At 37.8% G+C, this 26,112-nt stretch overlaps 2 protein-coding genes across 3 annotated transcripts; both read left to right on the top strand.

Annotated features, from left to right (window-relative positions):
- Positions 1–675: 675 nt before the first annotated feature.
- LOC146488240 (uncharacterized) lies at positions 676–7,147 on the top strand. Of its 2 annotated transcripts, none has more exons than XM_085122504.1 (2): positions 676–833; positions 3,668–7,147. In XM_085122504.1, exon 2 carries the CDS (start codon positions 3,741–3,743, stop codon positions 6,297–6,299), a length of 2,559 nt encoding a protein of 852 aa, XP_084978630.1. In that variant the 5' UTR covers positions 676–833; positions 3,668–3,740; the 3' UTR covers positions 6,300–7,147. The 2 variants fall into 2 exon arrangements, with proteins under 2 accessions (XP_084978630.1, XP_084978626.1); XM_085122500.1 differs by lacking the exon at positions 676–833 and adding an exon at positions 2,907–3,537.
- A 5,242-nt stretch (positions 7,148–12,389) lies between these two features.
- On the top strand, positions 12,390–23,528 carry LOC146488239 (SKA complex subunit 1-like). The gene is made up of 7 exons (XM_085122489.1): positions 12,390–12,503; positions 12,722–12,846; positions 14,667–14,764; positions 16,619–16,774; positions 19,211–19,346; positions 20,197–20,230; positions 21,017–23,528. The coding sequence occupies exons 1-7, from the start codon at positions 12,419–12,421 to the stop codon at positions 21,166–21,168; spliced, it is 786 nt and encodes a 261-aa protein (XP_084978615.1). The 5' UTR covers positions 12,390–12,418; the 3' UTR covers positions 21,169–23,528.
- Positions 23,529–26,112: the final 2,584 nt, after the last annotated feature.

Below are 26,112 nucleotides of genomic sequence, written 5' to 3'. Positions count from 1 at the left end.
CTTCGTCAGAACGAAATGACAGTTTGAAATCAAGTTGGGCCTGCACTACATTTTCATTAAAAGCGCGACAGTGGCGACTAAAAAAACAACTGATTATTCCACGTAGACTAAACAAAACATATAGATAATCAGATCAATTCAATGAAGAAGTTATGTCATTTGGGTCTACAGTTCACTCGAATATAGACTTTGCATGAGAAAATCTCACTTTTTTTCAAGCCTGTTCTATTCATAGAATTATAAAATAAAAGCATTATACTGATTTCTGCAAAAGAAAACATACTAACAGCAAGAAAAAGGAAATACTTGGAGAGATTTGCCAGAATTGATGTAATTAGGTTTTAGAAGCTTGCTTGCTTTCAAAACTAAATTTAAGGGCCAACGGGGCCAGATTCACGAAGACATCATCCTAAGTTAAGATGTATCCCAAGAATTGTTTGTGAACAAGAGTGTGCTGTTATTCCAATAAATAAATAAATAAATAGCCCTTTGTTAAGAGACAATGATTAAGATAAATCTTAACTTAGAGGACTTCGTGACCCAGTGAATCTTGTCCCAGCTAACATTTCAAATGGCCTTGTAACAACACCGCAGGTGGTCCATGCACGTGCTAAAGCCGACTGTACTCCGCTGGCCCTCTATTGATTGATAAGTCATGTGCATGTACAGGCACGACATGGACGCGATTTTCTACTTGAGAGAAATCGTAAATCATTCGGTGACCGTCAAGTTCTGTTGAAGGGCACCAAATTATTCAACATTTAAAGAAGACAAGAAAACCTTCAAAACGAGATCAAACCTTGGATGGAAGATCCGCATCCACGGCGCAACAGGTAAGAAACTCGTTATCGGCTTATGGGCGATTAACACTAACCCAGTAAACAGTGACTGAAGGCAGGTGAATCTAAACAATTCTACGTATTAAATGAATGGTCATATGCAGTTTTGTATACAGAAAACATTTTTGTTGAGATGCTCGATTTCAAATTGCTCGTTAACTAGAAATATTCGTCGAGTGTTTACCAGTTACTATACCAAGTGTATAACGCGAGTATAAAGTCTCCAGAGTCCGATACAAAACCGCTGAGGTCAAATGAATGATTAATTTATCTTTCCCAACAGGGCTCTTCACCATTCATCTGAAAGCTTTATCCTTTTCCTCTTTCTTATCCTACTGTTTATATTTAAACACTAACGAAATTAAGATTGTTTATTTGTGTTGGTGTTTGTTTGCTTGCCGTTGCGTGCTTTGGGGCATTCGTGTTGCTAACTAAACTGATAAGAAAAGCCTGGCCATAAGCAAAACCTTACACTTGACGGAGTCGTTACAAGGTCGGAAAACTCGTACATTAGGATTTCAACAGCTGCATAAAAAAAATTACGAAGTAACGAATTCATGATAAAATCATTTTGTGACCTGCAAATGGGCGTTTAATGAACTCGAGTGTCAAGACTTACACGATGGCGCCATTTCACGCTGTTAAAATAACCTATTAAAACGCCTCTCGTAACAAGGTGGCCTTTCAGAAACGCCGCTTTGAAAAGATGAATGTGTAAGATTGACCCAGTAAATTTGCTCTGAATTTAAACGAATGGGTCGATTAGTTACACTGTTGCAATAATGACTCGAGCCCACGAACACTATCAGTGGACCTTTTTAACTTGTGCCGGGAGCTAAACATTGGTCAAAAACATGAAATCTTGAATTGGGCCGGAATGAAATCCTAAAGTGCGATCATTTAAATGAAAGAAACCGGCCGTTCAGTAGTATTTTACTTTCAATTCGAGTATTTGGATCAAATACTGTAGTATGGCCCGTTACGTAACAGTGAAGTCTCGGTATTTTTTGTTATGATCTGATTTTGACTCCTCGTCACTAGCTGAAATTACCCTTTGGACTGTAAATATATAAGTGAATGACTTCATTTGTCGATTTTCTTTATTTGTTAGCTAATATGGATGTTACCTGATACGATAAAGTATGCCGGACTTCGTCATCGGAAAGAAGTAAGCGCTATTTCTTCACTTCCGTTGCCCCCAACACTTCACAAGCCAGTCGGAAAAATCCGCTTGATTTAGAACTTTAATCACAAAATACAACAGAAAAAATCGGTTTAAACAAACAAAATCTTGAACTTATATTTACGTCTGTTGCCATGAAAACACTATTTTTACACCGACGGCTGGTTTTCTGAGTCTTTCCTGATGGATTTCATCCGGCGATCGGTGCAACTTTTGAAGTGTTCGAAAAAGGGAAAGTCGGGACATGATTTATTAGTCACAGCAAAGGCACCCACAATTTTTTTCCGCCTAAATTCGCGTTGGAGGAAACGAAACATACTTTTCTCATTGTAACACAAGACACATGTACAATGACTTGACAAGAATGGAATTATTTACGGTGGAGATGTTTGTAAAATTCAGAAGAATAGATGTAGTAAGGGTGTAAACCGCAGTGACTGTGCTATTGAAAACAACAACAGGTTCCACTTCACTCGACACATGGAACAAACGTGGCAAAGCGGAGTTCTTAACGACTTTCACGCTTACATGATATTCTAATTCAATAATTAGTTCTTTTACTTAAAGACTTATCACGGATCCATCTGGGCCTAAAGCTTTTTGCATAATTAGACAACAACGTCCGCGTAGGGAAAGGATTAAAATCTTGGGCTTTACAATTCTGAATGGCATCTTTTGTTGACATCTCGGCATTGTTGGTTACTTAGCTTTTAATTAGCTCACTCCAAAGAAGGTTCTTTTAGTTAATCTTCTGCTTTTGTAGAGTTTATTATGAGTCCGAGGCTTAAGGGACGTCATCTCAATTTAAATGCTGTCATGGGAGAAATGACAAATTGCTATTTATTATTTGCAGTCGCCTGAACCACCATAAAAGAGATTAAGTTATTTAAGTCAACACTTCTCGGAATACAGGACTTGTGAAATAGAATGATGTTTGATGTTTGTGAAAAAAAAGAAGTTACTTTTTACATGAGTAAGTATTGAAGGTATGCTTGCCCAATTCTTTAGAAAGATTATTTGCGGGAAGTGGTAAATACCTAAACAAAAAGTTTAGCGACAATCAGGCGGTTGTCTTCAAGGGACAATCAACCTTTGAACAATGAGAAACTTTTGACCAATGAGATTGATGATGCTATCTAAGGAGGTCTGCGGGATAATACAATCACCCTGACATTTGAATTCTCGATGAAATGATACATACTTGAATACAATAGTTATGATTTAATTGTAGGATATGACGTGAGTGTATCAAACCAGCATCAATAGGGTCAACAAAGAACGAAGTTGCTTGGGTTTTCGCCTTGTTGTACATTTGCGTACACATAACAAAACAAATTGCGTGATAACCAAACTTTCCCGCAAGATACGCAAACCAGACAAGTGTAAATCTATATCCTGGCTATTATTACATCAGTTTAGAAACTTTATACTCGCGCAGTGGGACGTAAACACGAGATGTAGATAAATATTGACTGTTCCTGCCTACGTTGTTCTTCTGGAGCTAGACACATTCAGGTGAGCTCTTGTCACATACGTTCAAGTTGTGAATCTCTGGGCGTATTTGCTGGGCTCGGGCAGGGCTCGAGAGATTTCTATTGACAAATCATTAAGCACATTTTAATCGTGTCATCGTTACCTCCCACAGGCCTGTGTACAAAGTAATGCAAATGTCCAACAGGAATTTGTAAGCCTTGTTGTCGTCTGAGTCAAAGTTGAAAATGGCCTCCACGTACAAGGAAAACGGCTCTAATATAAACATCTCGAGCGGCGTTAAAGCTAAGCTTCAAAAATGGATGGGAAAGGCTAACGCAAACGTTCGCGATAAGCGTGTCGGCAAAGAAATCACTGCGGAAACGACGGATTACGAGTCTTCAAAAATTAAAGTCACGAATACTCTGTCGCCGGAACATTCACGGTCGCGCAGCACGCCGATTCCTATGCCGGGCACGGAAAAGAAGCTCAAAAAGCTAAGGAGAGGCTCTGTGAATTTCCCTCCCACTAAAACTTTGAAAGAAGACATCGTGCGTGAGAACGATAAAAATGATTCGTACCCGGAGAATGGAATTCAGCAGGGTTTCATAACTCACAGTGTGCGATTGCATGAGTCATCAAGCGCACCCACTAGTGTCCAACTAAAAAGGCAGCATGCCTTCGACAAATGCGTGGAAAAAACAACTCTTGAAGACCAAACTTGTTGTGTTGGAGTAAAAACTACCGACCGAACGGATGAACCCTTGATAAACGTTATGAACGGTTACAGAATCACACAAGAGGTGCCTGGATCGCGTGTTCGAACAAAACGTAATGTACTCAGTCGTACAAGATCTAAGACGTCTGTTGATTTATCTGGGCAACATGAAAGCCCTGAGAACGGCAGGATGTTCTCTGCTGTAAGCCTCGACAGCATTCCAAACAACGCGCAAGAATTATCGGGACAAATTCAGTCTAGACTGCAAATATGGGTGAAACGCGCATCGCACTTGGCGACCGTGCGCGGTCGCAGGCAAAGTGAAGAATCAGCAAGCTCGACAGATGACAGTACTAACACACCCGATAGTCCGAGATCGCTAACGCCAGGATCAGAGAGCGAGAGTCAAGTAAAGAAGATTAAAGAGCTGGAACTTGCATTGAAAGAACTGGTGGAAAACGTGGGGGTCAGAGGACAGAGTTGTCCTTCAAAGCTACAAGATGCCTGCTCAAATTCGCCGAGTTCGTCAAGTAGAAACAGATCGAGAAACAACTCAGAGAGGCATGGAAGTGATCGTCAACGGAATGGAGAATTTAATGGTAATGAGAAGGATGGTGGAATGGAAAACGTTTCACGAGATGCACAGCAATCCACGTCACAGAAGAGCCGAAACAACAGCTCGAGTTCCGCCGATTCAGACACTGTCATAAAAGTAACAGACGTTTTTGACACTCGCCAAAACGAAAATGATCAAGTAGATCTCGATGACGTTATCTTCATGAAAGCAAGTTATCCGACTCGTGACCAGCCTAATTTCAGCCCACGCGAGCGTAAATCAGTGAGCGAGCGTAATTTACAGGATGTTTTGATATCTGAGACCCTCATTGAGGAAATACCAATTCCGGAGGACAGTGACAACGCGAAAAAGACGACGCCAAAAAATCATGTTAAAAAACAACGCGACGAAACTACTTTGCAACAACGAGTCACTGAAGAATACTCACCCGAAGTCGCAGACAACAAAAATCGTTTAGGCAAGACGGTATCAACAGAGGAACACATTGAAAATGGGAACTCTGTCAAGACTGTGTACGAGAGTAACCTTAGTTCCAAGAATGGAACAGCGAGCAAGCTTGATCGCCCCAGGGTGAAAAGGCGAGCTATGTCTACAGATGCAAATTCTCTAAAGGCTTGCTCTAAACTGGGTGTTCGAGAAAGCATGAGGCAGTATTTAAAGTTTAAAGACGCTGATCTCTCGGCCTTTGCTGTTGAATGTGTTAGGCACGCTAATAAGAAGAAGCAAATAGTGCGGGAGGAGGGGGATCAAGCAACACCAGGAGAACAGGATGCAGAACATACGATTCCGGTAAAGAAAGCTGTGAACATCGAGGACACACAAGCTGTTGGCGCAATGGAGCAGAAACCCGTTGTTGTTATTTCGTCAGAAGATAACGATAAACAAACTGACATGGCAAACGGATTAAGCGAAGCGCCAAAATTGGAATTTGCGCGCTCGAGCGGGTCACCATTGGATAATGAAACCACAGAAGAGATCATTCAGAACGAGATTAGCTCTAATAACGTTTTTGCCCGTACTGCTGAAGAGGCCGATTGGTATGAAAAGGAACAAGTTCTCGCGCCCATGCCAAAAAGAAAAGAGTCCCTGGAACGGTCTTCGAGTAATCCACCGCAGGAAGACAGCAGCACTTCGCAGCGATTGTATAAATTTCCTTCCATGCCGATGTTTTACATACCCAGTGGCAACGAGGTCTCTGATGTAAGGAAACAACAAATTAAAGAGAAGAGAAAGTCCGCAACTTCATTCCCCCATGCACTTAATGAGTTGGTCAACACTGGAAGTGATCCATTTTACCATGGTGATACAAGATCAAGGACAAGAGTAAAATCTGTTTCTTCAATTAGCAGTTCAAATTTATCATCTAGAGATGAAAATGGAAATGAGACATTCGGAAAACCGAAATCCTCACCGCGGCCAAAACTGAAAGGAAGAAAATTCAGTGCGCCGGCAAGATCACACTTGTTCAGCTTGCCTTCAAAAATTCAAGTGGACATTGAAGCCCACATATGAACTTACTGAGCAGGATTAGCAATTAGCCACCAACAGAATGGCTTGTAAGTACTCTTGTTTAAAAAGTGTCTTGAAGGTGGGGGCATTGGAGCTGGAATTAACGTTTTCTTTTTATGAGTAATTGTATTTCCAAACGTTAAGATAGGAAATTGGGTTGCAAAGAACCAGAGCTGAAAAATAGGAATTTAATTCCCTCCACCTTCCTTCAGGATGCTTTTTGAATGGTTTGAGTGAGGAATTTTGTCCCAGGACTAAAAAGATGTAACCACATTGTCGGCATGAGGGAATAGGTCATTAAAACAAATTAATGTTTTGGTCTAGAAATGTTCTTTCTGCGAACGGGCTACTAGAATTCTTTTGATAAAAAAGTTTTATATAGTTTGCAATTATGGATAGAAAAAGAAAAATATATTAGAGAAAAATGAATCTGGACATGCATTGCATGGAATATATATTAAAGGCAGTTTTGTGTGAACGAATCGCTTAATATTTAAGCTAGAATGTAACTAACAAAAGACATCCTTTATTAATATTTGATTGGCATAGATACTGCCCATAACATAAATACTTTGCGTTCTCTAAATACAAACATCATTGACAACCTAGAGAAGTAATTTTCTAACTTCTCTCGCCATAACGAGGAGGCAACCAAGCATGGTGAAATATAAATTGCATATGCAGCTGTCAATTACCTGACATCAAATACTAACATTTAAACTCGTATAAAGTGCCCAGTTACGGCTAGAAATTCAACAATGCATGCCATTCTATATAAATACATATTTTTGTTACAAATGCTTTTTATTTTATACGGTAATAAACCTATATTTTATGATCTTGGAATTAAAGTGTTACGTCCTTGTTAATCCGAAATGTATCGTTAGTTTTATAATCCCGGAACACAAAATTCAACTTTTTTCCCTCTTCTACCTCAACAATCGGGCTTTCAATGCAAACGCGCGCTCGGATTGGTCAAGACCCGTTTGGGCATTTCAGCATGAGACGATAGTGTTGTGGTATCAATGAATGTTTGGTTTATCAACAAAGTTGATAACTAAAGGTAAATTGGACACCTTAAAGAGATTCGAATGCTGACATTAGCCCTTCGTCAGAGCGAATATTCGATTCGCTCCGACGAAGGGATAAAGCTCGAAATGTCAGCACTCGAATCTCTTAAGGGTCGGTGGCCAATTTAGCTTTAGTTATCAACTCTATTGATAAACCAAACATTCGTTTCTACTCCGCACCGACGCAGCACCGCAGTTTTTCAGAAACTGTTAGCCGCCTCCTTATCAATTTGTTGTGGTATCAGTTACCTTGGCAAAATTGGCCCGAACATTTAGAAAGTTTTAAATGTCACCACAATGAAGCGATTATTATCGAAAATAACGCACTACTCGTCTCATTACTTTATTAACTTGTGTCTTGGGTCGTTGCATTTCGTTCTGAATGCCTTCAGTTATACAGCAAAAGCCGTTCCACCCAGGGATCACGCCCTCAATACTCGTTCAGTTCAGTGGATGACATAAAAGTGGTTTCGCCAGCTAAAATTTCAGCTCCTTTTCCACGTTGTGACCAATGAACCATCTTGTTTGTAGAATTCATTGGGTTACGCTTTTAAATTTTGGCAGCTCAACTTTAACCTTGATCTCCCCATAAAAAAAGAAAATTAAATTAGCCATAGAAAATCGCAGCGGAATTGATCTTGATCATGATTTTGTAGTGACGACGCTATTTTCTCTAACCATAAATATAAAGCTGCGCAACATTACTTTTGATTGGCTGTTAGGATTAAGTTGTTCAATGATTTCCGCCCATCCATTCCGAACGTATTGAGACTAAAAGAATCTTTCCGTGACCTTTTGTGTGCTGATGGAAAGTCATTTTGCAACGGGAAACGAGGGATTAAGAATTAATTATACAATGTCCCGAAAAATTGTGTAAATGTTTGAAGAGCTATAAGGACTACAAAGTCACGAAAAATGTTTCTTGTGATCACTGCCAATGCAACCATTTTAAATGGCGGATTAGAAATCGAATTTTTAATTTCCTGCCTGACGAATGTGTTGGCCCTTTTGGGCCAATGTGCTGTGCTTTTCATTTATCACAAGGTGGCTAACCAGAGCCGGTTAAAAAAAAAAAACTCCAATCTACCGGCTGCACGAGTTGAAAGGTACCTTGACGCAATTTGTTTACCTACGGAGCTCAAAAGAGCCGAGTCTATAGGAGCTCAAGCTCGCCGTCAGAGGTGTCTGCGTTCCGATTTGAATGGCTCGAATTGGAATTTGGAAGTGTTGGTTTTGTGGAGGGAGGGAAACCGAAGAACTCGGAGAAATCCCTCGGAGCCCGAGGGGGGCGGATACTCCCCAGTATAGCCTATATGCGGCATTTTGGTTTTTGAGCCGTTTTGGTCTGAGATACTGGGGTATTGATTTTAACCATCTGCGCGGTCTGAAAGTCTGAAAGTGGGAATGGATTTTAAAGAAACACGAATGGATTTTGGAAACCAGGTCTGAAGAAAAAAAGGGAGCTGGAATATTACATATTTTGGTCTGAAATAGGCTCAGGGTTTGATGGAGAACCGAGTCGCCCGCACCCACCAAAAATTCCGGGGAGTTGTGCCCCCCCCCCCCCCCCCCCCCGCTCCCCTGGATCTCGAAGAAGGGACGAGAACCAAGTAATAGTAGAAACTGGTGAATAAATATTTTGTTTGAACAGAAAACAGCTAGCCAGGGCACACTGTTCCCGCTTCTTTACGCACAACGACCCTGCATTTGTCGCATTTATGAATCGTAGTTTCATAAAACTAAAAGGGCGCGGAGCGCAAAGTTCACTTCACTGAATCATGGAACAAATGCTTTATCACAGTCAGCTCGAATACATATCGTGAGAAATGTTGGAGAAAATATCTGTGGAACCGGAAGAGCTTTTCTCCAACCGTCTGTTTCGTGCGACTTCAGTATGGAAGGGCGAATGTCTGTACAATAAAAGGCGTTTAGAGCTGCTGATCAAGTGCGAGCTGAAAACTGAAATAGAGTATAATTTTACACGGGGTTATGTAATAGAAGACTTATAAATTGACTTGCCTTGGAAAATCTGATCACTAACACTTTACAGCCCTACTTAATTTAGTTTTTGCAGCTCTAACAAAAACAGGTGTCGCGCAAGGCGTCCTGTAACTCTTGTTTCTCGTTTTTACGGCTTGCTGCATTCCATTTCGCTATGCAATGCGTTCTTCTGAAAGCTGTTTGAAGCCTTCTAAAGCTACAATTGTAGCTCATGATCAGTTGGAAACTTTCCAATTTAGTTGAACACGCGACGATTGCCGGGCATAAAGCATGGCTCGTTTTTTTTTTTTTTTTTGGTCTAGATGACCTCACCTCACACGTCGCATTAGAATACACGCACACCGTCTGCTGTCTAGAGTTACAGTTTACCGTATGTAGTTACAGGCAATGCAAAGAACTGACTGAATAGCCCGAGTACCGGAAATATATATAATGGAGCCCTTATCAGACAATTGAGTGGGAAAGAGATTGTATATCATAGTGAAATACACGAAATATTAATAAAAGGCTTTGTAGATTCAACTTTTTTCGACTTCACATCTGAGTGAGCCAACAACACTTTTACAGAATGGAAGGCGAACTGAGTTGGCCACTTACGAGCTTCAGTTCATTGATGTCATATTCTGACTGACTTGTCTTTCTTTCGTGATTTTCTCTCCATTGCCATAGTAGGCGTACTTATCGTCTTTTCACTCATTAGTCTCGACGTTATTTTTCTTCAGGCAGTCTCTCTTTGTTTCCTGTTCAGTAGCTGATTTTACTTATCAACACAATCAGATTATACTGACTGAAGACCTTACTAAACTAGGATCTTGTATTGGATCTCATTAGGTTATCTTATGCGTAAGTTGTATTTTGTATTTTGTTACCTGCGTTCTCAAGATCTTCTTAAGCTGGTCATTGTCATTTTTCTCAGCTAAAAGATCTCTGAATTATTTTTAAACTGCTCCTATGGATATCTCAATACCATTTACAATTTTTTTTTTTTTTAGTCAAACGTTATACTCTTTCTTTCTTATAAGAACCTATCTTTCTTAATTTCAGTGTTAGAACCTTTTACAACGTTATAAGTGAGATTACAATGGGAAAAATTTTAAGGACTTGTTAAGGACATGCTCAGCACTAAATTTAGAAAGAGCGTCTTGTCTGTTTGGCCACTCAATTTGCAACTGAGACGACAGTTTGGTTTGAGTTAAATAAAAGCCCTAAATGCCACAGAGCATACTGATCTCACGCAGCAACTCAATTATACAGAATGGTTTTGTTATCATCCGTTACTCACAACATAAACTAAATGCTTCATTTAGCTAACGTTTACTTTATCATTTTTTAAGATGAAAATTAGCTCGTGATAAGAAAATCCAACGTTTCGACGACTGGTTTTTGAGAATGTAGATTAACATTCCTTAAGAACAAAAAAGTGTGAAAGTGCAAATATAATGGAGTCACCTTGAGTGTTCAATTTCTGCCCCTTGTTTCTAATTAAATTAAAAACATTTCAAACATCAGACACTCGAGTTTTCTTCGGCATTTTTAAGATAGAAAATTAGTCTTGGATATCCGTTGGCCACAATTTATGTTCACCTCTGAGGTATTTTCCGATGGCGGAATGTATGTACCCCCGGCTTAATGCACAAGTGGAGGAGCCGACACGTGTAGCCGAAATAATTTGTATCACAGAAATCGCTTTTAACAAGAAGAGGGTTTTATTTCCGGTTTTTTTTTAGGTCTTCCAAGATCTTTTTGCTTGTGAATAATCACGTTTACCTTGCATATTCATTCTTGATAATGGCGACGTGGAGTCGTCGAAACGTTGATCGGATTTTCTTATCGCTAATTTTCATCTTAAAATGCTTCTTAAAATCTTTACTTTATCAGTTAATGAGATTCTTTGACATGTAAGATAGAACGTTTTCTGTTTCACATGGCCGAATACGGTTGCGGCTCAATCTCAGCAAAACTCGTTACCTGCTCTTACAAAAAAGGGTTTAATTACACCGGTGGAATTTTACCGCGAAGATGTCAGTGCAGAGGCTCCATTATTTTTCATCATTTTGAAGAAATCCTAGGGGAAGGGGAATGCAGCAGGACTATGTGGTAACACTGATAATAAAATAGCCGATTTTGAAGTTCTCAAAGTATATAATAAACCTTCCATCCCTGCAAAGGAAATGAACCCAAAACGTGGCGGGAGACTGTTTTAATTTGCTGGTTGTTGATAAATCAAGAAAAAAAGCATCTTTCCGAAAGTAATTTTCTGGAAGGTTGCATTATGATTTCACTGCAACTGTACAGTTCAGCCACTAGGCATTTCAAGTGGTAGCATAGAGAAAACTTTTGTTCGGCTCGGACGCAAAAAGAAATCGTATAACAACAATGCATCCATTATCTCTTGTTATTTTTCTTTTACAGTTTTGGTTAGAAATAAATAAAAAATTGTTATGTAAGTGGGTCTGAATAACAGGTTACGATAACTCATTCAGGTGCTCTGTACGGGACACCCTCACCAAAAATCGGCCGGCAGATCTAGATTCGTGACAACCTTGGGGCCTTTAATTATGTTCACATGTGGTGATCGAAGCTTCGTGAACCGGCTTCTCCACCAAATCGATACTTGATACTTGGCAATGGTTTCCCATCACGTCAAGAGCGCTATTGCTGGTGTATCGTGAAAGAAAGAAAAAACTGAAAAAAGAATTCTCAGTTTATAGAGGTGCGCATGGTGTCCTTGTCATTTTGAAAAGAAAATAATTGTCTTCGTGCGTTAGTTGCGTCTCTCAGTTGTGAAAATAATTGTCATCGATTTAGGAGAAATTTGTAGTCAGTTTTAAGCGAGCCTTAGCCGTTTTGGTTGCTGATAAGTCATGAGGGAAGTTCTTCTGTCGGAACAAAACCAAAACTAAAACTTCTCTCTAATTGATACACAAAAACACAAAGACAAAGACGAAAGACCGCGTTCATTGGGTTGCCTGTGTGATCCTGAAAACTGGAGAGATTGCGCCTGCAGTGCGGTTAAAAGCCAGCGGTAATGATTTGGCGCTAAAACTAAAAATGGCGTCGACTTTGGAGGATGTGGCAAACCTTTTCGTTACAAGAACGACGGATTTAAAGCGATGCATGGAGTTAAGAAGTGCAGGTACAGTGATTATAAGAAGGGAAAACGTTTTTGTTATTCTGAAAGCCGATCTGTGAGCCTTGATCAATGCAACATTCACAATCGTGCAGTGTATAAAACTATCCGACCAGTAAAAACTGTAAACAGTTTAATAACAGGCTAAAAATTGTAGATTCAAGACACCGCTCGCTCCTCACAAAGTAAAAGCTTAAGCTCACTAATGAACCATTGCGTTACAGGGAATTCAACAAATTGTATTTCTGTGTTGAGGTCGATTGACAAAGAGCTACTAGAAATTGAAGCTGCTTTAGATAGCTTACAAGAACTTGTGGACAAGGAAAAGTCATTATTGGAGCAAGGAGAGGTACAGTAGGCTTACCGTTATGATAATAATTATTTAATATGCACTAATTAGCGATAAATGTGAGCAAGAAACCTGTTACTGATCCATCTGACTTGTGCCCAGATATCTCTCTTGTCTTTTAGTACAGAAGGTCATGCAGCAGGGATAGATGGAAAGAGAAGGGGAGAGGCTGTTGCAGCATTCTTCCTTCCCATCACTGTTTAAGCAGGGTTATTCTATGGTGCAGGATTGATATTGGCGCATGAAATTTACAGTCCTTTACCAAGGTCCCAAAATCTGGAACTCTCTCCCAATATCAATTACGTGAATTTGAATGGAATTTTAAGAGGTTTAAAGAAGGGATAAAAGAAAGAAAATGATTTTTGGAACACCAACAGACAGTTGATACCCAGGCAAGAGCACCCCAGGTTGCTAGTGGACTAACTTGTTATCTGTCTATTAATTATTAACTACAAATTCTAATTTTAAAACTTCACTAAATCTTATTTCTCTTAATTTTACCAATCCTTCTAGAAAAACTATCTCCTCCCAAATATACCCAAAAATTCACACCCCACAACATAGATTCACGGGATGAGCAGAGAGTTTTTGGATTGCTATAAACGTGAACGAGATATTTCCGTTAAACCGATTTTAAGCAGCGTGAAAACAACTTTCAGGTTTACCCCCGCCCTTAAGGAAAAAATTTTCAAGGTTTTATCTGTAAAATCATGAATTTACCAAGCCACACTTACACAGCACCATATTTTCTATTCCTTAATGACAGTTTAGGTGGCCTCTCTTGAGGTCTCTTTGTCATTACCTTGACTGGCAAATTGAATGGTTTCTTTTTTTTTTAGTAAGGCAAATAAACGATGATGATGATGAAATTTGCACTAGTACATGAGATGTGGCACACAAAATGATGTCGCCAAGGAAGGCTATGCTGCTAGTACAAAGAAACTTGAAAATTGAATACCTTTTGCAAAGATGTTCACACTCTAAATCTTTCTGCACTAAATACCTGAAAATGCTATGCTACAAATATAATCTGCTCTCAATGCAAGTTATAATAGGTTTCATTTATTCTTGTGCTCTGTATTAGAAGCTCCAATATCTTAAGACCACCTTTATGAAAAAAGGCCCTCCAAAATCCCTGAAGGGGGTAAACTGCATACTGGACCCTCAGAGGCAAAAATCTCTAAAATACACCCTGCCAACACACTCCTCATGAAAGACAAGGTAGAAGAATTGGAGACAAGTCAGTTGATGTACACGTGCAGTGTATCATGCTCAGTCAAAAGGCATCAATTGAACCTGAACAACTGGGCAAGAAATGGCTTGTGAGGCAGAAAAGAAATTTTTGTTGCCCATAATTTGCCAGCTCATTGTTATTGGTGTACATAATAAACTGAAAAGCAACAGTTGGTGGAAGTGTTCATCATTCAGCATTAACAGTACTACTGTAGCTGGAGTTTCCACCATACCTGTCAGTTATAGAAAGACTAGGTCATTTACAAGGTTCATGCCTGTTTGTGATGTGCATCTTTAAACACCAGCACTCAAATCTCCTTTTGGTGGCCAAATTAACTTACCAACTCTACTGATAAAACCATAAATTTGTTCCACTCCATACCACTGCAGCACCACAGTTTCTTGACTGAGAAACTAACTGCCTAATATCCATCATCCAAGTGAGTGTGTCGAAAGTAAATGCAATTGAGGTCTTTCCTTGTCAAGATGATGTTTGGTAACACTTCAAAAATGTCATTATTATAATAAATATTTTATTAAAAAGGGCTAACTATGAAAATGAACTAATTGTCAGTTTTAAATTTAAGGCAATGAAAGGCGTTGCAAACAAATTCAGAGAACGACTTGGACACATGGCATCCAACCTTCCTTCCCATCTGCCTGGTGTGGAAAAGAGAACTAAAAGGTACAGATACATGTACAATTCACCACAGATGTTTTGGCTATTAAGCATGTACAAGGTGTACCACTGCACTGTCATACATATACGTGTATTTACTACATGTATATGTGCTCTTTACTTAAACAGGTACACAGCGCTGTCATTAAGGTGATTCCGTTGAATTGCATTGCGCATCCTTGCTGCGCATAATTTTTCGCGTCATTTAGCACGCGCACGAGCGCGCGCACGCAGAACATTACGGGATTTCCTTTTCTTCTAAACGAGCACGGTGACCCCCATTTTTTAATGCATCAATTTAAATGTCATACGGTTGACCACTTTATATCGCGATTTAAAGAAAAGTTTAATACTCTACTTTGAGATATTTTTATTTGAATGCTTTAAAAAGCACGTATTTAGGTAGTACTGCTTACGTGCACACGCAGCAAAATCTTTAATTTCTTTCATAATCTTAATTCCAGTTCAATGAAAATAGTTTGTTGTGTAAGATTAAAGTAAATTTTGTTGAACTGCTTCGATATTATAATGCAAGAAATTAATTTTTCTACAAATGATAGTTCCCTTTTCTGATTACTAGCATTCCTAATATAAACCTCGTGAGTCATCTATTTACTATAATAGCCATCCTGGTTGCACAAAAACGAGCATGGTGACCCCCATATTTTATTGCATTTTTGTAATGCTCATAACATAGTCATAAACTGGACGAAGTCTTAGACAATTTTAAATACTCCTTCTTTTTCAGCGGAATCACCTTAAGAAGAAGCCAGTCCTACTTAAGTACGGTGCCTACTATTGTTACTGCGCATACGTTCTGGGCATCTGTGCATGGGTGGTGCCTACTAACACAGGGATTTTTATGGAGAAAGCAGAACTTAGGAAGTGCTCTTGGTATCCAAAAAGAAAATTGGGAGTAACCATGTATTTTTCAGAGATAATTAAGGTTCAATTTAGGAAAAAATCCCTTACATTGCTTTCAATTTTGGCGCTTTTTAGAGATATTATTGCTTAATTATCTCTGAAAAATGCCTGGTTACCCCCAATTTTCTTTTTGGATTTTAATAGCCTTTGCTAAGATCTGCTTTTCCCGCATAGTCATAAACTGCACAAAAATATTTTGGTATTAGTAGGCACCGTCCTTAACTACAGTAGAAAAGCTTCCGATCATGATCTGTCAGGCTTATTATGTTTTTGTAATCTTTAAACTCTGGAGTACAGTTTAGCTGGTCAATGTTAAGGCAAAATTCTTGAAAGGATTTAATTGTTTGTTTTCAATAAAGACAATAGTTTTCAGGGAATTTAACATGGATTGAGTACTGGAAATTCCAAAATTCCAATTTGTTTATCCAGGTTTGTGATATTTAGTCTCAGCTGCTCATCCCTACCCCTCCCATGGAAAATGCTTTGGTTTGGACCACTCTCCCCCCCCCCCTCTGGAAATTGCAATTTAGCAGGATACTTTCCTGGCTTTTGAGACCTCTGTCCCCAGAATTTCCAATGACCTTCCATAGATTAGATGTGCGTACATGTACATCCATGTTCTGGAATCACACATTTGCCAGGAGGTAGACCAGCAGGCTATATATTGCAAGCTGATGAATTCAACTTGAGAGTTCTTTAAAACAGTGTGTCACTCAGACTTGACTTCAAAATTGAAGTCCAACTCCCTAACTGCTTGGCTGCACTGTCAGCACAGTTGTGAGTTACAGTTACCTAATAATAATAATAATAATAATAATAATAATAATAATAATAATAATAATAATAATAATAATAATAATAATAATAATAATAATAATAATAATAATAATGATTTAAATTAATTTCCCAGCCAAAAAGTTGTCTTTCTTATTCCAGGCCTAGGGGTTCTGAAGAAGGAGAAGAAGCTACAAAGGAAAATGTGCAAAAGCCACGGAAGACACGTCGAGCTAAAGAGGTCTCCTCTATGGATAGTGGATCAGAGTTTCCCAAGTTAGCTTACCTGACTGTTGAAGAGCATGAAGAAATTCCAAAGTAAGTTTGCACAGTGCATTGCGGTATTCTTCCTCATATAATTTTCTTGCTAATTTTGTCATTTCAGTACAATTAATAACACTATATATCACTGTTTAATCAAACATACATGCCATGGGAATAAGAGGAAATGATCAGCAAAGATATTTAATGTTTGGATGTTTAACTGTACATTAAGCTATAGTTTAGGGGGATACCCAGTATGTACAACGAATAAGAAAATTTTCAATGTTTTTCTTCTTTCGTTTTGGACTTTTCTCACTCTCATATGTGACCTCCTCCATCTCTGTTGGTGTGATTTATAGCACAATCCAGAAAATACGTTTTAAATGGTATATCACATGTAGTCTCCCAGTTCATAGTTCGCGATTTAGAAAAATTCGCCATTTCCCTCGGACGGGAAAGGGTTAAACAAAATCTCCTTACTCACCAGGCTAGTAACATAAGAAATATAAAGTTTTCCACACAATGCCATACTTAAACTAGACATACGCTTCTACTCTGTTCACAAATTGTAGTGCTATAGGGAAATTCTTGCACACACTTATTTTCCACAAAGTGACCTATCCAGTAGATAAAATTATCCGCTCTTTGAACAACTGGGACCTGATTATTAGCGTGATTAAGGGCTAAAGGGTATGGATTTTCTTACTGACTCAGGGCTAGCCTCTTTAAGCTCGTAATAGTGACCAACATTGAGTTTCCCCTCACAATATCACTGCCTTATAAAATATACCAGTAATGAGAATGAAGGAAATGATCATCCAACTGAGGTAAAATGTCTTGATGCTGAAGCAAATTCTCCAAACTAGTATTATATGAATATCTGAAGAGCAGTGAGAAGAATATGCATGTTGATACATCAGAGAGGAAGTATAAGGATATAAAATGAGTATTAAATAAAAATTAATTATTACATGTGTAATTATTGTTAAGTTTAACAATTTAGTTAATAGCATATAGCATCGTTTTTAACTGTAAAATGAAATTTATTTAATTCATTTGATGTAATTTAATTCTTAAGAGATGACATGTAAATATGTAATTGTGGAAATAAGTAAGGGAGGAAATTGAATCAAAGTTAAGGATTAGTAGAGCAGGGACTTTTAAACATTTTTCATTCCCATTATGACAAGAGAGAGAGTCAGAATTTTTGTAAATTGGCCTATAAATGTAACTCAATAAAAAAAAATCAGCATCTTCAGAAAGTTCTTGCTTGCAGTAAAACTTAAAAAACTGTTGTAATGGTCACTTATAATACCCAGAGTAAAAAGTTAGAGGTCTTCATTGCTCAGGGTTGAGTCCATGATTAAAGAGAGTATTTTATTTTGCAAACTGTTTTGTTGAGACTAGCATTTGCACACAACAAGGATGAGCTGTTCTGAAACTTTGGTTTCTGTGCCAACAAAGTTCAGCAATGGAACAGTTTAAAAAACTACAAATTTAGTAGCATTTATTTCATAATTTGTCAAGAACACTCGTGTACATGGGTACTGTAAGTTACTTTTGAGAAATTAGATTTCTGGGGCATTGGTGGCGAAACTTAATTATACATATGGATAAACAGGTCAACTTGCCTGTGATCTATACACTGTATTGTGAAACATGAGCAGGAGAGAGCAGTAAGGAAAAAAATGATGGAGATGGTCTTTGAAACCTGGGACAAAGAAACAGTCTCTGCAGTAAACAGAAATTTAAATTTTGCTGCCCTCACGTATTTTGGTGGATTTTGGTTTCTGAAATAGAACAGAAATTATTTCCAGTCGTTCACTTACAGTGTTTTAAAAAATTTTGTTTTTTATGAACTGAGTTGATAAGGTAATTTGACCACCGTAAAGAGATTTAAGCTGATGTTTCAGGTATTGGCCTTTTGTCCCTGTATGGTGGCCAAATTACCTTCAAGTTGAGTCATTAACTCAATAGATCCTTCTCCAAAATGGCGGTCCAAAATTCTTATAAGTTAAAATTAAAAACGTATACCAGCAGTAGAAAGAGCACTTCTACTTAAGTAACCCTTCAAAGTTTCAGCATATCAGGTGTAATACCAGCTGAGAAAGTGTGAGTTGAAAAGTGAAAAATTTACAGACGTTTGTATGACTGGGGGTATGACGTATAACCCCAGTCATACAAACGTCTGTAAATTTGTCAAATTTTTTTCATCTTACATTTCCTAAGCTGATATAACACCTAATGTGCTGAAACTTTGCAAGGTTACCAAAGTAAAGGTGCTCTCTCCAGTGCTGGTATCAGTTTTTCATTCATTTCAATTTTAACTCATCCAAATCTGTTGCCACCATTTTGGAGAAGGCTCTACTGATAAAACCAAATAGTCGTTTCCACTCTCCCACTAATGCGGCACCATAGTTTATTTAGAAACCAGCCACCATAACTATCTGTATATTAGACAAATGACTTGTTTGTTGCTAACACCTGTAGGTACATCAAAGGCCGCATCTCTTATGATCAGGTCAATAATGCCATAGATGAAATCCACAAAGTGGTCACTGCAAAGTACAAGATTATGCGTCTTCCTCGTTCAGCAATGGGGGAACCAGTTATGAAGAAATACAAGGTACGTGAATAGACCTTATCACGGTTTTGGAAGCCATCTTGATGGGTAGACAAACACGCCTGGAAATAACAGTATTTGTATGGAAATCTGATGTCAAATAATTTTCATAAAACATTGCTTCTGAAAAATTCGTGAATTGAATTCTTTCAATTAAAGACCTTCATATGACTATTATATGAATGTTTCAGCTCTCAAACCCCTGTTTTCGATGGGTTTTGGGATAATGGGATATGGTTCTTAAGTAGCACACCATCTCTTCTAGACCTGTGCACTCTGATGAATCCTGTAGATTCTTTTGCCATGCCACTGCCCTTTTTACTATCCTATTTCTCAAAAGTTACTAAATTGCAAAGACAGAAACGAGAGCTTTCCAAGTTGAGGTGTCCGTGAAGAATGACAAAGTGCCATTTTTGTCTGTCACCGAATGTTTCTGTTTAGGACAACCTGCTATTCTTGTGTGTTGAAGGAAGGGAGGGATAAAGACTTAGTTTAGTGCATCTTAATCTAAAGTTTAAGTAAGCCCATTCAGTTGCCCATTTCTTTTTCTCTGAAGATACAGTAGGCAAAAAAACGAAACAAACAATAGCTGTCAGGGCAGAAAAGAATTCCAATCTAGCAACTAGCAATTAGATTTAGCAATCTAAAGTTTTAGTCCTCAAAGTTCAGATTCTTTTACAAGCATGTGCCAAAAACGGCCTCGTTTACTCAGTTGCATATACATGTCTCTTGCTATAGTGTATATACCCTTACAACAGTTCTAAATGAATGATTATATCGATTTCATTTCTTTCTTTCTTTTTTTTTTATTTGACGTGTTATTCTCACAAATAATCCTTCTTTTGATCTCCAGGCTTTCAAGGAGGCCGAGACACCAGAAACGGAAGGTATGCAACAAAAAGGCACACTTCTTCTCTTAGAAATTACTGTAGAGTATCTGTAAAGTTTATACAAAAACCAGGCCAAAGATTATCTGATTAGCAGTCCCCACTTCTACATCTACCGCTATTTTATTACCTGTTAAAACAGTATGAACTACATCACATCACAGTATAACAAGTGAAACAACCGTTCTATTGTCTTCAACGGATAAAATATGAAAGGAATATGACCGGTCTGGTCATATTCTCTTCATATTGTTTCCGTTGAAGACAATAGGACGGTTGTCAAAAGCTCATACCTTTTCAATTTTTAACCAGAGAACGTTTTAAAATTTTTAATACAATGGTTATTAAATTAAGGGTTAAAATCTAAAACCGCTCCTCTCGTTTGATGAGATGGCCGCGGAAAGCAGATTTAAAATATTCACTATCTTGGAGATTAACAATGTCGCCGGAGAGCTTGTTCCACTAAGTGCTTTATTGACCTCGGAAAGACAGGATTGACATGCTATGTTCCCGTCCCTTGAGGCATGCGAAATCGGGGCTAGATACGAGTCTGTCTTGATGTCAACATTTTTGTTAACACTGTGGAACATAACTAAGCGGGAGAGCTTCCGTCTATCTTCAAGGGATGGCCACTCCAGTTTCTGTCGCATGTTTGTCACAACACTTGACTGTCTTGAATGTACATGTATAGTTGTTAAAGCAGCATGTAACAGCACGTACAAAAAGTATGGTAACTAAACCTGTAAATGAAATTGTCAACTGGATTATGTTCTTCTCTCCCAACAGGAGAGTATTTTTTCATTGACGATGACCTCAAGGCCTACTCACAACTAAAAATGGACTCCACAGGGAGGGCGATACTTACAATGTTAAGACACTGTGGCCGGCTCAGAGAAGTACGAGGCAAGAAACTGCTGAGATATGTGCTTAAACAGTAGTGTTCTTTCTCGGGTGGCTTAGCGCCTGACGTGGCTGTACATATCATCGTTTGAGACTTAAGTGTGCTTTGTAATGGCTACAGTACAACAAGACTAAGGTACCCTAGTACCTACATGCACTTTGTCTTAGGAAAGACCTAATTCAGATCACTACTAATAACTTACATGTAGAACAGTAGTGGGAGTTCAGGAAATATTCTGCTGTGATCACATGAGTTAGAGAACTTGCCTACTGCCAGGTCTAGTTGTCCGTTTAACAAGGCATCCCAGGCATGTTCAGTTATTTCCGCGCACAACAGGAAAGGACCCGTTAATCACCTCTTTTCTCAGTTGACCCACATCATGTTAAAGTAAACTTTAAAGTGCATGTACTGTATACGAAGATGACAATAGAAATGCATAAAATGTCCTTTACTTTCCATTTATTTTAATAGTATATTTTTATTACTTGGATCAAAAATTTTATATTTTGCTATGCCTGTTCATGTATAAAACTTGCACAAAAAATTCTAAATGCACAGGTGCCAATGCATCACGCTACCTCGATTAATAAAACAAACGTGATACTGTCTCAAAAGAAGACTTCATTAATGGTGTTAAATGTTTAAAATACCTAGGAAAAGAATAATATTTGAATTGTCCTAAAACTTCGTGGTGATCTATAAAGCATACGAAATACATAAAAATGCAACTGGCAAAAGTTAAACTTTGAAAAGTTTAACAGTTCGGCCAATGCTACTGCTAAAAGCAGAAATAGTCATTTTTTTTTTTTTTTGCTAGATATTTGTCCCTGTTTCACTGCAAATACTTTCAGAAACTCTTTTTTTCCGTTTTGTGTGGTTTTCGGTCTTTGTTGTCGTTTGTCATACATGTAACTATCACGGTAGATGTGGTTTTGGTTGCGTTGTCACTATGCTTTTGAAATACTTGCTTTGTACAGTAAAAGACTTTCAAAGCTGAGTATTAAAATTGTTGTACTACGATCTTGCTATATTTTGTCACTATTTTGTTACAATGTCTTGGAAATTTCAACTTATGTTCCGTTTGCGTGTCATTAGTGTCATTCGATGAGTGCTTGCCAGTCTTTAATGTCCATTGTTTTCTTATTTTTGCCGTTACATATAATGGATGAAGATATTACGATTCGCTTTGTCAATATACTTGTCGGTTCGTGCTGTTAAGGTAAATTAATAAGGCGATTTTCTTCTTCCTCTCAGGGTTAGAGTGACATTACTTTAATCAGCTTGTTACATCTCGGTACTGTAAACACCACTCAAAACTTCTGTATATGACCGCGATAAAACAGTGGGTTTACCTACGGAGGCCAATTTACCATTAGTTTTCAACTCAGTGAATAAACCAAACATTCGTGAAGGATATGCTTTCCGCGAATTCGTTGTGTTGAGACGAAAACTGCATCTGCGTTACAGACGAATGACACCTAAAGAAATGACTAACAGATGCGGTAATACCTTGGTAATGGAACAGTATAGTAATGATCACTTATTGTTAAATTTTCTGTTAGCATCCCTTGTTAGTTGTTAGTCTTTATATATGACCCGTTATTGTAGTGTATTTTAGTCCTCTCCCCCTCCTCACACTGATCTAAACTAAGCTTCTTCAGCCTAACAAAAGACGGATCGAGACGCACCAATCACTTTTTACAGTCTTCACAGCCAATAACATCTGGACTTCGTTGACCAATCAGGTTAACAACCAGAGACGTATATATACCACCTACTGACGTTCCACAATTCACTTGACTCTGAAGATGACTTCCGCTCAGGTTGTCGAAACGTCAGTCAAAGTCACCACAAACAGTCCTTCTCAGGACTACACTCACCCGGATGATCATAATTTACGTACTTATGACATGACTCCTGGGTTCAAACCATTTACAATCTTTCGTTTTTTGTTCGCTGAGTTACGTTTTGTTTTAATATGAGTTAAGTTAGTAGTTAGTGGAGTTTAATTTTAATTTGTTTATTTTGGTTGGCCTTTCGTTTATTGTAGAATATTAGAGTTTAGTTCTTAGTTTAGTTTACATAATAGTGTTCTTTAGATTTTAGTGCAGTTAAGGTTAAGCTGCAGTTCAGATTAGTCTCTTAGCTATCGATTAGTGTTAACCTTTAAATAGTAAACTTTCGTTAATCTAACTTTAGGTGACATTAGTTTCGTTTAACTTTAGTGTAATACAGTTACGTTTGTTTTGTTTAACTTTGATAGTTACTATTAAGTCTTCCTTGAGTTAACTCGTGGATATTTAGTTTTTTGTGCTTTAATTTCGGTTATTTTAGTTTAGTTTACCCATGTTTCGTTTACTTTAACCAAGATTTGTTTAATAAAACTAGTTTAGTCGAGTTTAGTGTACTTTGGCTTTACGTTCGTTATTTTGCGTTCCATTGTTTTCTGAAATACGTTTCAACCTCCTGGAAAAACAAAATTTTTTAAATTTGTGAGCTATTAGTTATTTTAACCCACCGATTTTAGTCTATCACGTGGTACAAAATAGGACGGCGGTTATCAGACGATAAGAGTCGCCCGTCTTTAGAGCGATTTCCAATGAAATATCGTAAAACCAAAACCAAAGTAATTGCTCTGGCCAATCGCAAGAGATGTAAACAACACAACGAGCCAATCAGAATTCGAAGAAAATATTTGTAACTGGCGCCAAGCGCGGGAAAACGCGTGCGGCGGAAACACCATTGTTTTTGGTATGGATTACCATTGGTTGAGAAAGTGGCGCGAGTTTTGTTAACCAATCACAGAGCGTAGTAATGCAAAACCAAAGCAAACGCGAAATTGCTTTCGACACTCAATTGAAAACCGCTCTAATACAATCTGGTGAACTAGTCAGCAATATCGCCGTGGCCATCACTGACGTTGTTTACTGTTATTTCCTAGCCATATTTCGCTAGTAGATTTATACGGAATCACTCCTTGTTAGTGTGTGGTTAGAGTTTTGTTTGTTATTACGGTGTTTAAACAGTCACCCTTCATGTGTGGTTATATTACTTACGTTTTATACACACTGAGTGTTTTGATATCGGCGTTTGTGTCTAGCCGTTCTTGGTTAGTTTTTATTATAAGCTGCGTCACTCGCTGTTCGGTGAGTGGTATATATTAGTGCCATGCACAGTTAGCATGTTTGTTAATAAGTTAGCCTGTTAGTGGGGGTCCTTGTGGTGTCAGCATGGAGTGTTAGTTGTAATTCCTTTGTGGATTCACTGTTAATATCTTTGTTAGTTATTTAGATCTACATTTATTTATTATCATCAGTTTACTTTTGAAAGTTTACTATTTTACGTTTCTGTGCACCGTCTTCACCCCAGGTTAGTTCGCTTTTTGAACTTCAGTTTTCGTGAGTTAAATTGTTCTGTTTGCAATTGTTTGTTGTTTTTGTTCTTTCCATGTTTCGTCGGATGCAGTCTTGTTCGTTAACTTGTCCTTGAAAGCACCGTCTTTTCGGCGCCAATTTTTGTCAAAGCATAACATTTACTTTTCCTGCTCTTTTTAATAAGAACAGATATGAATAAAACAAAACTAAGCTACAACTGTAGGTAAAGAAAATGAAATAAGTCCTCTATTAAACATGTCCGTCTTTGTGAAGCCTATGTTAGTTTGCTTGTGCTTGTCTCACGCGGTCTTGTCTAAGTTTAGTCTCGTTATATCTAATCACACGTGTAACACGAACGTTCTTTCCTGCGCCTTACAGTGAACCTCCACGCCCCTTACTCACAATCATCACCACCTCTATCATATGACCCATCTCCCAACCAAACCAGTAATTTACAAGGAAGATATAATTATGGCCAAGGCCCTGACACGCTATGTCGTCAGATCTGGCTTTCACCATGCTAAATCCAGAAAATCATCTTCTGTTTTCCTTGATTAAATTCTTGACTCTTGATGGACAATTGATGATAATTGGTTGATCGCTGTTTGTTGCTTTTACGGGGCTAGATAATTCTTTTCACAAGGGTCGTGGTGTGTAATATTTTTTTTTAATCTGTGAGTGTTTTGTTTTGTTTTTCTTCATTTCATGGCTGTTATTGTTACCATTGTTTTGATAATCACAAATGATTTTAATTGTTAAAGTTTTAGGTTCATGTTGTTTAACTTACTTTAAATTTTGCTTACATTACCTAGATTGTTGATTTTCGTGATTCATTATTGACGCTTCTTGATTAATGATGGTTAATTGTTTTGATTAGATAATTCTCCACGTGAATCACAGTATGTTGTTAATTAATCTGTGAGTATTTAATTTGCTGTTGACAAAAAGGTATTCATGCAGTTGTTTTACATGTATAAGCTTTTAGTTTCATAATTTTCGTTTGCTGTTAATGTTGGTTACACTATCCATATTCTTGATTATTGATTAATAATTAATGACTATTAATTAATTGGTTTGATTAGATAATTCCTCACGTGAGTCGAAGTTTGTTAATCATTAATCTGTGACTGTTTAATTTATCGGTTCACATCTTATGCTGGTTATTGTTACCAATTTTTAATTAGTGAAAATTAATTGCTTATACTTGTGATTTTTTTCAGTAAGGTTTATGTTTCTTGGGTTAATGTAGATGTTAGTTTACAAGTTCTGAATTCTTGATTCATTGATGATTATTGATTGATCTTTGTTAGTTGTTTTGATTAGATAATTCCTCAGGTGAGTCGAAGTGTGTTAATCTGTGAGAGTTTAATTTTCCAGTTAACAAAAAGGTTCCCATGTAGTTATTTTATGTTTCTTCATCTCATGCTGGTAGTTGTTACCTTTGCTTTACCTTTTTGTTTTGAAAACTTACTGATTTTACTTGTCAAAAAGTTTTAGTTAGATTCTTTATTTGGGGGTTACCGTTAATCTAGGTTACACAATCCAGACTCTTTGTTATTGGTTCGAAATTACTGATTATTGGTTGTTCTTAATTGCTTTGATTAGAT

This window comes from Pavona decussata, unplaced genomic scaffold (genome assembly GCF_977016875.1).
Source record: "Pavona decussata unplaced genomic scaffold, jaPavDecu1.1 SCAFFOLD_11, whole genome shotgun sequence".
In the NCBI taxonomy this organism is placed as follows: domain Eukaryota; kingdom Metazoa; phylum Cnidaria; class Anthozoa; order Scleractinia; family Agariciidae; genus Pavona; species Pavona decussata.
Note: the sequence above shows the minus strand (reverse complement) of the source record. Positions and strands in the feature narration are given on the sequence as shown.